Source organism: Mirounga angustirostris, unplaced genomic scaffold (assembly GCF_029215605.1).
Source record: "Mirounga angustirostris isolate CCGP_5_RB_7025 unplaced genomic scaffold, mMirAng1.0.hap1 SCAF_4, whole genome shotgun sequence".
Lineage (NCBI taxonomy): Eukaryota > Metazoa > Chordata > Mammalia > Carnivora > Phocidae > Mirounga > Mirounga angustirostris.
In genome coordinates, this window is record NW_026991712.1 from 29223483 (window position 1) to 29238177 (window position 14695).

General features: G+C 40.2%; 1 protein-coding gene and 1 long non-coding RNA gene across 2 annotated transcripts in view; one reads left to right on the forward strand and one right to left on the reverse strand.

Moving 5' to 3' along the window:
- LOC135364077 (uncharacterized) overlaps window positions 1–14695 on the reverse strand; it is a 134613-nt gene that overhangs the window by 116304 nt on the left and 3614 nt on the right. The window lies entirely within an intron of this gene.
- TMEM74 (transmembrane protein 74) lies at window positions 3886–13207 on the forward strand. The gene is made up of 2 exons (XM_064587992.1): window positions 3886–4009; window positions 6178–13207. Exon 2 carries the CDS (start codon window positions 6569–6571, stop codon window positions 7484–7486), a length of 918 nt encoding a protein of 305 aa, XP_064444062.1. The 5' UTR covers window positions 3886–4009; window positions 6178–6568; the 3' UTR covers window positions 7487–13207.

Sequence of the window (14695 nt, forward strand, 5' to 3'; positions counted from 1 at the left end):
AATTCACTCAAGACAAAAATCAGGTAAAGCAGTTAGGGGATACTGCTCCTTTAGGAAGAAGCACTTGCTCTCAATTTGGCTGCAGTCTTCCCTGACCCCAACTGTCTGTATCCGGTGCTTTATTAATTTAAAAAACATGCCTGCCTGGCCACTGTAAGCATTCTTATTTAAAGGAAACTTTCAAATTTAATATTACTTTTTTTGTTCCTAGAATTTTGTTGGTAAATGAAATCATTACTCTAAATTTTGGTCATTTTTACTCTTCTCTGCCATCATTCAGAAATCCCAGCTTTGGAGCATAAAGTAAATCATATTCCTTGTATTATTGTCACTAAATGACTGAGTCTCTACATAGCCAATTTTAAAAACGTCTTTCTTACCTCCTTACAGCTTACCCTCTTCTAATAACTCTGAACCCACGAAGGATATTTACTTACACTCAGTTCTTATTGCTATTGCTGAAGAGAAAAAACTGGAAGGCATCCTCTCCGCAGTCATCATTATAAAAGACTGATTATTCCAAGTCTCTTCACTTGATTCAGTTGGTAAAATTACTTCTCAGAATCTATTTTTTCACTGATCAACTTAGTGTAATCATGATTGCTCCTCCCATACCTCACAGAGTATAAGCAAACAAAAAAAAGGTGACATTTTAAAAACTATGCAGGATCAGAATCGTTACTTAGACTTTAATATCACAGTGTCAATTGTTTTATAAGCACATATCGAGGAACCACTGTTGCCTACATATTTTGCTGTTTCATGCTCATGTGTTGCTTCAAAATTATAGGAAGAATATATTGGTTCTCAAGGAGCTTAAGTTTTACCTGGGAAGAGATACCACATAGAAAGCAGTATAAAATATAAATTAAATAATTCTATATATGTAAAATGGCTATATAAAGGGAAATGTATTATGCTACTAGAATGCCAATTAGAAGGGTAATAAGAAATTGGTGATGCTGAACAGGAAAGGCTCTTGAAAAAGGTTCTTGGGTCAGATTTGAGGAAAGTTTTAGACATGGACTTAGGGGAGAGAGAGATGAAGTTATTCCAGCAACTGATAGTTTTTGCAGAGCTTTTCTTTACAGGAGGTCAGTCTACATTTATTCTTTTTATGCAGAATTTTGAGTGAGATTTTGTAGTGTGTGGCACAGAGTTGATATTTTTTAATGGTCACTAATATGTAGACAGTCAAATATACTATATATAGAAATAGGACATGAGAGACAATCGTGTGGACAGATAATCTCTCCAGAATCAGTTCATTTTCCCTCACTCTATCCAATAGAAATATTTCACTTTCTGCAGAAGGTAATAAGACATTTAATATATGAATACTGACCTGAAGGAGCTTACAATTGCTGCTACAGGTTTAGGCACCAAAGTGAGGAGTTGAATAATATGCAGTAGTTATCTAGACATACAAGAAATGTCACAAGGCAGTGGCTGATGAGTATAAAAATACCAGGGCTGACAAGTCTTAGCAGAGTTCATAGGAGGCAGAATCTTTGGGGGTCTGGTTTTGAGGAAAAGGGATTCATGGAAGAGATGTAACTTAGAATCACCTCAGCAGGGAAACTGTAGAAGTCCTCTAATCCAACTGGATGAACCCTTTCCACGACATCACTAATAAATGGCTCTTTCTTTATCCTCTCAGTAATACCAAATTCACATTCATGAGATATCCTATTTCAAGTTCTTAGAATGTTATTCCTTATAATCAGCCCCAAATCCATCTCCTTATTAAGTGAGATAGTGCTATCCAAAGCTTCCCAGTCCCTGTGTCCATCATCCTCAGGTGCTCCATTGTATTATGATGTACTGGCTTATTTATTCCCTTGACCCTTCTAGCTGTCCTGCAGGGCCTGAAGTAGCCACAGCACCAGAACTAGGGTCATGAGAAACCTCTTATGTTTATCCCAGTGCAATAAATTTTGTCACCTCCTATGTATGCTCTGCTGTGAAGCATTGCTCAGTATAGCGTGGTGGTGAAAAGATCCAGGTTCTGGAATCAGACAGCCCAAGTTAGAATCTTGGCTCTGTCAGTTATTAGTTCTTATACCTTGGGATAGAAACTCCACTTTTTTGATCTTCAATTTCTACATTGCAAAATGGGTACAATAATACATGCTCCCTTATAGAATTGATGTAAGAATTAAAGATGAGAATGCATTAGGAATAATAAATGCTATTATTGTCATTGGTTCTGCTTTTACCACTTTTAAACATGATATATAATTCCTCTTCTTTTTTATAAACCTCAAATTATTTAAAGCTAATTTTTGTTTCCTCTAAGTCTCCTCTGACTAAATATCCCAAGTTCCTTCAGTGTCTTCCTGTCCAACGTGGGTTTAAGTTTCTTCAACTTCTCAGTTTCTCTCCTCTAGATACCTATGGTGTCCTTGTGTTCCCTTTTAAACATAAAGTACTAAAAACAGAATGCACCCCTGCAGGTATGGATTGATGAGACAGTCCTCGAAGGGTGGAAGGAATAGGGGATGGAAGGAAGGATATTCTCACTGGAGAACAGAGTAATAAGCAAAGGAGAAGAAAGCACAATACACATGGCATGCTTATCAACAAATGGGCCTAACTGGTTAAAAGGGAGTCATGGGAAAAAAGATCTTAAAGGGGTTGGATTGTGAAGTCCCTGGAACTACGATACTATGGATTCTATCAATATAAAGGAAAACCAACAAAGTCGTCATTATAGGAGATTTATCACTTGAAAGCCAGCAACCACAGAATTTATGTGAGCTACTCACAAGTAGCAAAAAGTTATAAATATTACAGCCCTTCTTTTGCTTCCCTTAGATGAAAACAATCAATAACCCTACAATAGTCCCAAAGGCGATGCTGAAAACTTGGAGATGATCCACAAACCACACATTCCCTTTGGCTGTTGGCTGCTGCAATCCACTATGGTTAGAAAGGTCAGTGACCCAAAGAAGTTACTTTGTTCTATCCTGGGAGTCATAACTCAGTAGCTTCACTTACAGCCTTCCTTTATTCCCAACCCTTTATTTTCTTGCTTTCTGGTCTTTCTTCCATTCACTCAATTTACATAATGCTTAGAATATTGTGGAGTTCATGACCCACCTCTGCTGAGGACTAGGTGTACAACTTTGAACAAATTACTCAGCTTCTTTGTAACTCAGTTTCCTCACCTATAAAAATGAGAATTTTTATAGGATTTAAAGATTAATTGTGAACATTAAATGAGTTAATGTATCTAAAGTGATTAGAAGACAACCTGGCAGTAATAAGTGTTATTTATGTTAACTGTTGTTATTTTGGGTCATTACTATTCATAATTCAACAGATACTAGACACTTGGCTAGGCACAGGGGATGCATAGACAAACAGGACAATCCCTCAACGGTCATATTTCTCCTGATTTTGTCGGCAAGGCAATGACTTTGGGAGCATATTCCTGAATAAACTTTATTAGCTACCACTTATTGTCTTTGTAACCTTGGACGAAACACTTAATTCCTCTGAGCCTCTTTCCTTAGCTGTAGGATGAAGATTAATAAAATCTACTTCGAAGATCTGTTCTATTAAATAAGACAAAATATGCATAGTGCCTGGCACAGTGTTGGAACTAAATATACACTCCTTCCCCCATAATCCTGTGGCCATACCTAAGGCTGGTGGACCCAACCCTGAGTTTAGGATCCAGCCATTTCCTCTAAAGTGCCAATCAGGAGTATGGACATATAGCACAACGTCTTCAGGAAGAGCAAAGCGTGGAGGAGTGAGAGAAAAACAAGGTGGGGGAGGCAGGGAGACCGCCCCTGGACTACATCTCCCGGGATGCTCAGCAAGAAGGAGGGCCACGCCCCACCCGGCCCCTCCCAACCGGCACAGCAGGCGCTGCCCACCCCGTGGAGCCCAGCGGCGCGCTGAGGCTACAAGTGCCACGGCTGGTAATCGGGGGACTTTCCCGAGGAGCGGCGCAGGAACAAGCGCGGTGCTCGAGCCGCACGTGGTGGTCAAGGCAGGGGTGAGTGCCGGTGAGCGGGACCGGGAGGAGGCGCTGGGGCGAGGGAGCGACCCCAGGAGCCTGGCGGAGCGGCGGAGTGCGTCCCCACTCCCTGCCCCAGGTGCTTGCCCTGCCTCGGGGTATTTGACGAACGCAGCCCGACTCCTTGAGGTTCACCCGGAATGGATGAATTGATCTCGCAGGGGGCACCGCTGCCCGGCGCTTGCTGCGCGCCCCCCCGCACAGCGCGCCCTGGACGGATCCCGAGGTCGCCTCCCCCAGACCAGCCTCACCCGTATTAGTTAGTTCCAATGCAGATATTAAGGCTCTTAGTCAATGGCAGACGGAGGAGGTATAGTGCTGTCCCCTCGCTTTGAGGTGCGATTTCATTAACCTCCCTCTTAACCAGAGAGACGAGAGGCAGGAGACGGAAGGAAAGAGCCTTTAGCTGGTCCCATGGGATTATCCATTCTCTATTGAGGATGGAAGCCCCGGATTATGGAGCTGCGAAGGGAATCGACTGTGTACCGAGTATATCTCCGATGGATCGAGCGGAGTCTGTCTTTAAAGAGAGAGAGAAGCAGGCGAAGGGAATTAAGTGGAGATTTCTTTCCCTCTTTGTTATAAATTGGAAGTCCCATAAGGAACCCTGCCGATTTTATCCAGAGTAGTCCAATGTGATGAGTTAATCGTGCCAAAAGTTAATCAGAGCACCTCATGTCTGAGGGAACTGCGAGACGATTTTTCATTTCAGGAATTGATCAAATCCGTATCACCACTTCCTTCATGGAGGGATCCGGCTGTAGGGATCTGTGTCCACTTGCTAAAGGAAAGTTCTGGTTCAATTGTATGTTTTTTGCACTTGCTTTGTTTTTCTGTTTTAGCTACAGAGAAACTTTGGTAACAGGAGAGAAGTAACAAAACAAACTTTAATGTAGAGCAGAAAATGTGTGGATTCCCTCTCCCATATTTTAAGTGAGTTGCTAGGTAGACCTTAGGTAAGCCTTACTCGTGGGTCTGTGTGGGTTACCAGCTGCTGGAGCTGTGGATTTTGAGCATAATAAGCCCCCGAACCATGGGTTAAATCAACTATTGCTGGGAATTTGGAAGCAAAATAAAAAGGGCCCTTGCTTGAAACTGCTGTATTTGGTGATAGTGAAAAGTGAGTTGTTATTCCTTGGTAGGATGGCAACAGGCAGAGAAAGGCGGGCAGACAGTTTTCTGTTCAACCCAAAGTTCTATCACAGAAAGGTCCCATGCTGCCATGGGGGTAAGGGCATGTCTGGATGCAAAGTTCCAAAGGTAATTTTGGAACTATGTTAATAGCTTCTTACCTATTTACCTCAACAGAACTGTGACTCTGTGAGTTTATAATTTGTCTTTTTCTGTCAGTTTACTTCTTTTATTTTTTTTAAAGATTTTATTTATTTAATCGACAGAGAGAGAGATGGCGAGAGAGGGAACACAAGCGGGGGAGTGGGAGAGGGAGAAGCAGGCTTCCCGCCAAGCAGGGAGCCTGACGCGGGGCTCGATCCCAGGACCCTGGGATCATGACCTGAGCCGAAGGCAGACGCTTAACGACTGAGCCATCCAGGCACCCCCTGTCAGTTCTCCTGGATGGTCAATTTCCCATGCATGTTTGTTAGCCAAGTGGACAGAAGGAGAGGGACTCAGACCCATTCAGACACAATGAGCAAGAGCAGCAGATCTGCACCTAGAACAGGTGTGTTTGGGGGAGGGGGGAGTGGAGTGGGCTGGCCCATGGTATTTGGCAGGGATCACACAGTAAGGCACGTTGTCTACATCCTTCTGGGTCTAGAACAAGCCGGCATCATGTAGCTGCAAGGGCTGAGAATGAAAGTACAATGAACAGGCATGGGGTCTTGTACATACAGGGCTGTGTGACTAAGGTCATTTGATGTAGGTGGCCAGCCATCTTTTACCTACTTCCGAGCTACTCAGTCAAAAGGCTGAGCTCTAGTGCCAGTCGAGCCCAGCTGATGGTGACATATTTGTTCATCCCTGGTAATGCTCTAAAGCTAATTTGTATTAGAATCTGTTCTCAACTAAAGATAGTGTAAACATAATTTAACTGAATAGTTGAGAGGTGTGTGCTTCCCCAGGTTTTCCAGAAAATCTCAGCTCTGCTAAAAAAGGTCCCTGTCTTTCTCATTTGTGTCTCTCTACAGGAAACTTGCCTTCTTATTTGAGGGATCCTGTCACAGAAATGTGCGAGTCCTTGGATAAATTTGGCTTGATGACGGCAATGCTTCCTTCAGAGACACTGCTACTTCCTCTGTGCTCCTTTTCTGCCCTGACCTAAGTTCCTCAGTGTCAGTCCCTCTGCTAAGTCAGAGGATTTGCCCATTTCACACTTTCCTGCCACTAGGTCTCCTCTCATTTCTTGTACCCCTTTTAGGAGGAACTGGGGCTGGAAGTGTAACAACTGTGGCTGAACAGGAGATGGGGACCCCAGGAGCGATACTCCTGGTGGTGCAGCCTTAGGTCCCATTGGGTTCTTACCTGTGTGGTTTTTGGCAGAATTTTCAGAAGCTGATGGGGGATGTCTGACTAGCTCCGATGGAGCTCCACTACCTTGAGAAGAGGAGCAGCCAGGCAGTCCTGTGTGATGCTGTGGACTGGCATTCAGGAGGGCTTCCTGGTGACCAGGCAGATGCGGCAGCCACCAAAGCTGCTCTCTGCTGCCAGAGACACTGTATGTCGATGCCAAGAGCAGCTGAGATGGAAGGGTCCAAACTTAGCCCTTCTCCAGCATCCCCCTCCTTCTCTCTGCAAGACACTGTCATTCAGACAGACTCCTTGCCACCAGGGCCTCTCAACTCAGGGAACAACCAAATACTGGCAGGACGGAAAGTCTGCAACTGCTGCAGCCAGGAATTAGAAACTTCTTTTACCTGTGTGGATGAGAATGTCAACTTAGAGCAAAGGAACCAGTGCTCCCCTCTAACAAAAGGGAGCAATCATCTGGGAGACCTTGGCTGGGGAAATCCAAATGAGTGGTCTCATGAGGCTGCCATATCCTTGATATCTGAAGATGAAGATGATGTAAGTTCGGAAGCCACATCTTCAGGGAAGTCAGTAGACTATGGGTTCATCAGTGCCATCTTGTTCTTGGTCACTGGCATCTTGCTGGTGATCATCTCCTACATTGTCCCACGAGAAGTGACTGTGGATCCCAACACCGTGGCGGCCCGGGAGATGGAACGCTTGGAGAGGGAGAGCGCAAGGTTGGGGGCTCACCTGGACCGCTGTGTGATTGCAGGACTCTGCCTGCTCACACTTGGGGGGGTCGTTTTGTCCTGTTTGCTAATGATGTCTATGTGGAAAGGGGAGCTATATCGTCGCAACAGGTTTGCCTCTTCCAAAGAGTCTGCAAAACTCTATGGTTCTTTCAACTTCAGGGTGAAGACCTGCCCTAATGAAAATACCCTGGAACTGTCCTTGGTAGAGGAAGATGCTCTTGATGGACAGAGTTAATTCTGGTTGTGAGCCTACTGAGAGTCTGCATTAGCATTTTATATGAAAACAAACAAACAACCCACATTTCTTAAAATTAACAGTGCAGTTTATTTGCTTGGCAAGAAAGGCTTATTTCCCAAACCAACAGCCAGTGAGTGTTTTTATTCTAGATGTATTTTTTATTTAGAAGAAAAGCTATGTAAGATGCATTAAGAAATTACAACCAGCTACATCTGTCCTTCTAAAGAACTGAGATTAATTCATCTATAATGGCCATCAGCTTCTACTTCACTTCTATAGCAAAATATTTCTAACAACCAATGTACAAATGATTTCTTTTACATGGTATGGGGAATTATTCTTTGGACATTAGTAGGTCCTACACACAGTAGGATCAATTAGGTACATATCTTGTGAAAAAGAACTTAAGCACTAATCACATATTAAAGCTTACATTTAATTCTCAAAGGTGCTTATCCATTCTCTTGCTAAATTTTTTCTTCTTCTGATTTGGCTGAACACTAAAATATAGGGTTTTGAATTTGAATATTTTGAAGCTTGAGGATGTTGATTATTTAAAAAAATGCAAAAACACATCTGTTATATTTAAAATTATTCCTGTGCTCAGAAGTGGTAACTAAGTCATTAGCATAAACTTTCTAGTAAAAGAAAAATAATATAAATCATTATAAGACCAATCTGAATTTAACCCAGAATGGTAGTGCCAGATATTAGCCAGTGTTGCATGCCCATTCTCTAGATGAAGTAAAATTAGTTGCTTATATAAATTTCATTTTCCATTTGTGCTTTAGCCATCAGACTGGCTACCTCGGCTCTAGAAGTCTTTCCTGGTTCTCACACCAGAGAGGCAAAGCATAAGACATTTTTAATATATTTCCAGACATATAAACCTCTAGGCAGGTCTAAGTCATGACTGGCTCAGACACACACCCAGGTGATGTTTTGTTGTTTGGAGAAATACAATTGCAATAGAATTGCAGCTAGACTCTTAGAGACTATGCCTAGAAGTTGGTTTCACTTCTCTAGGCCAAACAACAAGCCATTGCCCCAGTATGGCAGCAGTCCTTAAGCCCATAGCCAAAAAATTAGAAGAGTGACAGAGAGAAAGAGTAAACGCAGTGATTCAGTGGGAACTGTGCCCTCACCAAAACTTACCTCCCCCTAACAGTGGTCTAAGTATCATTCTTTTTTTAAAAAAATTCTTAAAAATTTTAAAAGGTTTTATTTATTTATTGGGAGGGGGGGCTCCATCCCAGGACCTTGAGATCATGACCTGAGCCGAAGGCAGATGCTTAACCAACTGAGCCACCCAGGCGCCCCATAAGTATCATTCTGAGTTCCTCATCCATGCCCTCAGTAACTGTGAAATCTTGCCTCATGACATTCAAACTTGCTTGATGAGAGGCATAATGAGCAAAGTGGTCACAGCTTTGCAAAACACAGACCCAGAGTCTATACTAACACCCTGTATCTGTACGGTTATGGTTCAGAAAGGGGTAGGAAATGCAGCCTCAGAAATAGCTTGCATTTTGCAATTAATCTTTGAGGTATTTCCATCCTCCCATGGTAAGAGTTGTTTTAACTTCCATCAGTGGGGTCTTTCTTAAAAGAGGACTGGAACTTGGAATTTGGGGTGGAAGGGCAGAGATGGGGAAGTGAGAACAAATTTCTTTATAGATTCTAAAGCCTAATTCCAATGCCTGAAGTTTTTGTAGTTTTTGAGGATTGTGGAAAATGTGGATGACTTTGGCTGGCAGAGTGTGTGAGTGAGGATATTTATGTGAATGAGTTCTTGTGGCTGTCAGAGTTACATCTGATGAGTTAGGTACACTGTGTTACTAAGGGTTAAGATGAAATGCAAAAAAGGTAGGATCAGAGGATAGTAAAAATAGAGAGGGCAGGCATATGAAAGAGTTATTAGGTAAAAATGAGAGATTATATGGACATCAGAGGAAGCTAGATATAGCTCAATTTGGAAATAATTGGGAGAATATAAAGGTGATTTTTGTTATCTGTTGCTAGTTCTTTTTGCTTTTTGAACAAAGTTTTTGTTTTACTGTGACTCTCCTGTCATGGTTTGTGTTGAAGCTGACTTACCAGCAGTATAAATTTCATTTTCTGAAGGTTTATGAATTGTCAGATTCTAGCCTCCTTAGGGACCCACTTTACATGAAGTTGAGGCAATAAGTTAGTGATATCCTTGGCTGGGCGAGTAGGTCTGAGCTGTGTGTCTTTTTTTTTTTTTTTTTTAAGATTTTATTCACTTGACGGAGAGAGAGAGAGAGCACAAGTGGGGGGAGTAGCAGGCAGAGGGAGAGGGAGAAGCAGGCTCCCTGCAAGAGCTGGGGAGTCCGATGTGGGACTCGATCCCAGGACCCCAGGATCATGACCTGAGCCGAAGGCAGTCGCCTAACCAACTGAGCCATTCAAGCGCCCGAGTTGTGTGTCTTTTTAAAAAATACATTAAAAAAAAAATTCACGCTTGTTCTTAGAAGCTAAGTGGGATCAGCTGAGTTTTGTTTTATTTATTGGTGAAACATGATTAATTAGCTAAATTGCAGACTAAACTAAATTAATGTGCAGCCTGATTTTCGGTTCATGAAGGAAGACAAATTTGAGAATCAAATGTTAGGAAGTTTTTCAATTCTGTAAAACTGGATAAAGGAGAAAAAAACCAAAGCTTTTCATTGGGAAACATTTAATGAATCTTACAGCACTACCAAATTACATATAGTTCTGATGTAATCTAAAGGATCTCTCTCTCTCTCTCTCTCTCTATATATATATATATATATACACACACACATAGATATATAGATAGGGATACATATATAGATATCCCATTATATCTATATATGTATCTGTATATATATCTATATATATACATATAGATATCGATAGGGATGCCAGATAGGGATACATATATATACTATCCATTATATCTATCTATGTATCCCAATTAAGAAAAGATATGCATGAGGAAAGACCTAACAAGTCAAAATATATTTCTTCCTTTCCTTCCTTAAAATTTTAAAATTGAAATATTGTAATTAATGCTTACTTATTTAAATCTGTTCATATACAGGACACATCTATTCATATATAGGACACATCTCTTTTTAAGGTTCTACTTATGTGGTGGCAGACCATTACTCCAAGAAGAACCAATTCAGAAAATCATCTGGGTGTCTCCTGTAGTGCTGTGTTGACCCAGTTCAGCTAACTGCCTTAATCAGCTTTCTTCCAGTATTCAGGTGTGTAGCTCTAGTCCATCCTATCAGTGCCTGAATTCAAGATGAGGATTACTTGAATTTAAAGTCACGGCAACAAAAAACCCTGAACTTTAGACTCTATTGTTTCCAACCTGATAAAGAGGTTTTTGTCTCTAAATGTCTTTATTTAGAAGTACTTAGGCAAGATCAGGTGATAAATGTTATAGACATTGAACCGATGATAGCTGTGGTGTTGCTGGTCTTGGATCCTTCATGGAGATTATGACCTTACATCTATCTCTTGAACATGGTGCTGGTTGTTGTTTATGAGAGTTTTTATTGCTAGACCTGGAACAACAACTTTTTTCAGAGGTCCATGTTAATTAACTTTTTATCAGGTTTCAAAAAACTAAACTGAGTCACTTTCCTAATCTTAAAAGAAAGTAGCTCATTGTTCAGCAGTGTGGTCCAGAGGGATGAGTACCAGAAAGAAAGCTGACTTTCTCCATACTACTGGGACCTACGTGCTGTTTATGGACAGTTTAATCCTCCTAATGACTTCAATAAACTGTTCCTTCTTAGAGCACCTTAAACTGTTTGTGATAGAGCTGTGCAAAGCTGAGGGTCCTTTCTAGCCATTTAGAGCTCCTGAAGCAGGCCACCTACTGACTCCCTCGTAGGAAGAATGTCTTTTCTCTAGGCTCCCCATTTAATAACTGATTTATAGTTTAGAGGAGTACAGGACTGCTTGGAACCATGGAATTCTTGGTGGCTCTGGTGCTTTTATCCATATGACTACTATGCCCCTTGGTTCTATACTTACTAGAGACTTGCCTGATATCAGAATCACATGCTTTGCTGTCTGCTTAATAATATATCTGAGTCCATCCCTCTCATACTTACTTGTTTCGGGGACCCAATTGGACCAATGCTGGCACATGTCCTTTGGGGTGCAAATGTAGACAAAGAGACTGCCCTACTAATTGTGCCTTCCCTTTGCCCCCCAGTGTAAGGATAGTGATCGAGTGAGCACTATGCCAGTTGAATATCAGGAATTAGGGTCTGAACCCAAGTGGCTCTACTCTTTGTTACTTCTTTGACTGGCAGAACTTCTAGGCAAGAGCATTTGAACATTTCAGCCTTCATCTTTAATATGTGCAATGACAGGCATATGCAAAAACCTTACCTGGATTAATCATCTAAAGTTAAAGAAAAAAATGTTCTATATATTTATTAGGAGCAGGTTTTTCAATCTGAAGGTCAGATTCCATTGCAGCAATTACTGCTACCACAAAAATGTGGTCTGACAAAAGAGATTCACAACCTTCACCAGTGGTTCACCTATTCAGCAAGATTTAATACCACCAGCTAGGTTCCACTGTGACAAATGAATAAGACAGATCCTTATAGTTCTCTGTCATGGGATTTGACCTTTCCCAGAATTGGGCATAAAGAATGATTTCAATGAAAAGAATTATAATGAACTCTCACTGGCTTTTCCCAGTATAAAGGGTTCATAAGAAAGAGAATTAACATGTCGTTATCTTTCAGCTGATTTTCAGCTATATCATTTTATGGTTCATAGTATTCTAGAATATTCTCTCCTTCCAACTTTTATGGGCAGAAGCCTTGGGAAATAATTTGCCTGATTTGGGCACTGACACTGTAAAAAGTAAGATGTTATTTTAAATATGTAAAATTGATTTCAAAAATCTGTGGCTTATACTTAAGAGTATACCTGTGGTTTACATTTGTTAGTGTGTAAGTTTATGTCCACTCAAGTCTGTGTATGTATTAGGAGAATGTTTTATAATTATAGAACTGTAGTATCCAAAGCTATTGTTAGAATAATTTTTCTTATAGGAAATTTGGCATGCCTTAATGTTGACTTTAAGGACAAGAGAAGTCTTTCACAGGTCATGAATGAAGAATTTAGAATCAACCTCAGAATGAGATGCCATAATTACATAGGTCTCTTTTGGCTGTTCAGCATCTCACAGATGTTTGATTTATTTTTTTAACCACGCAATTTCAGGCACATAAGAGTGTGGCCTATTTAGAAATTATTTTACCATGAATTATTATTTTATTTCAAGGAAATATGGGCAGCAGACAGGACAGTGTTTTCCTTTGCTCCAAGTTTTAGTAATTCTCCTGTGTTTCGGGAAGAAACAGCCTTATTTTCCCACTGCCATCTTCATGCTTCCTAGCCAAAGCATGTTATACATGAACACGAACAAATGTTATACAAGAAAGCAAAGATGGATTATTACTATATAGTATATTGAGAGTTTCTATTTTGCGGTTCTCATCGTGCTTTTTATTTTTCTTGCCAAATAAGAAAAATAATTTGATGTTGGTTATATGTTTTAATATGCAAAAAAGGGCAGTTATTAAGGTTATGGGCTTTTTCTTAGGGCATGTGATGTCTTATATGTTAATAGCAAGTGTGTCATATCATTTTAAAATAAAACTATTTATTAAGATGTTTCATTGTGTTTGTTTTTGTTTATTTAAATCTGAATCTGTGATGTTGATTGGGTCTTTTAAAATTATATTTGAAATTATTTGTCCACAAAAATTAAAAGTAATATTTACCCTGATTCAAATATAATATTCTTCTTGCTACCATATCATTGAACAATGTAAACCATACCTTATTATTCTACTTTCTATGAAAAAGTCAAAGCTATTTAGATTTACTCAGTATTGAACTTAGAGTGTGAATTGCATGATGTGGAAAAAAATACATGAATTGGTATTTATTGGTATTTTAAAAAGTACTTATCTAAATATCTAGAAAGCTTTTAGATGAGAAAAAAATATCAAATTAACTTATGTTCCTGCTCTTAAACTTCTCTTGATCTATTTTTGATCTCTATTTTCATTTGAAGGATGCATAATTTATATTAAGTGAAATTTTATCCTTATTATGGTTGAGAACTATAAAGGGACAATCTGAAGTGAGGCCCCATATATTGCTATCTATCTATCTATCTATCTATCTATCTATCTATCTATCTATATCTACATATCTATTATACAGTTTTTGCTCAAAGACCTTTTTTTTGGTTAACCACCTCTGATCATTTAGAATGAACTATATAAAGCTGCTACAATTCCATAGTCTCTTGCTACATGACTCTTACAAGTCAGCAGGGAGGCTGTTAGAGACCCAGTCTGATGTAGCTACCTTTTCAATTGTTGCTTATTGTCAAGCTGGAAGGAAAAAGAGAGTCTGAAAGGTCTGGAACAGGCATTGCACCTCCTGGCAACTTGCTAGCCAGGACTGGTTCCATAGTTCCAGTCAAGCCAGGAAATGCAGTTCCATCATGTGACCGGAAATGGGGAGAGTTAGGTCTAGAGCGTTTAACAGATGAGACTAATAACCACCACAATTTCTAATGTCTTTGTGTTGTTAAAGTACATTGTATCAACGAATATAAAAATTCCTACATTCTCTGATGACCACTTGATGCATTTATTTTTAATATTTTTATACTGAGGGCAAAAATAATTATACTAAAAACTCCCAGAACACACAATTTAGTAGTGCTTTTTATTTATTTATTTTTTAAAGATTTTATTTACTTATTTGACAGAGAGAGAGACAGCGAGAGAGAGAACACAAGCAGGAGGGGTGGGAGAGGGGAAGCAGGCTTCCCGCGGAGCAGGGAGCCTGATGTGGGGCTTGATCCCAGGACCCCTGGATCACACCTGAGCTGAAGGCAGACGCTCAACAACTGAACCACCCAGGTGCCCCCAGTAGTGCTTTTTAGAAAGGAAAATGATCACAATTTACCTTAAGATTACCCATATGATTTTGCTGTATTATTTTATCATAAAAAGAGATTAAAATATCAATCCCAATGCTTTCAGCTCATGAGCAAGAGGAAGCACTTTCTTAAGTCCTTACTATATGTTATGGATTTTATACCTTACTCACTAAATTCTCACAACATTCCTGCAAGAAAGTATTATCATCTGCATTTTA

Excerpts from the sequence above, each read along its gene's own strand:
- TMEM74 (XM_064587992.1), top strand. The coding sequence starts at position 6,569 with ATGGAGCTCCACTACCTTGAGAAGAGGAGCAGCCAGGCAGTCCTGTGT.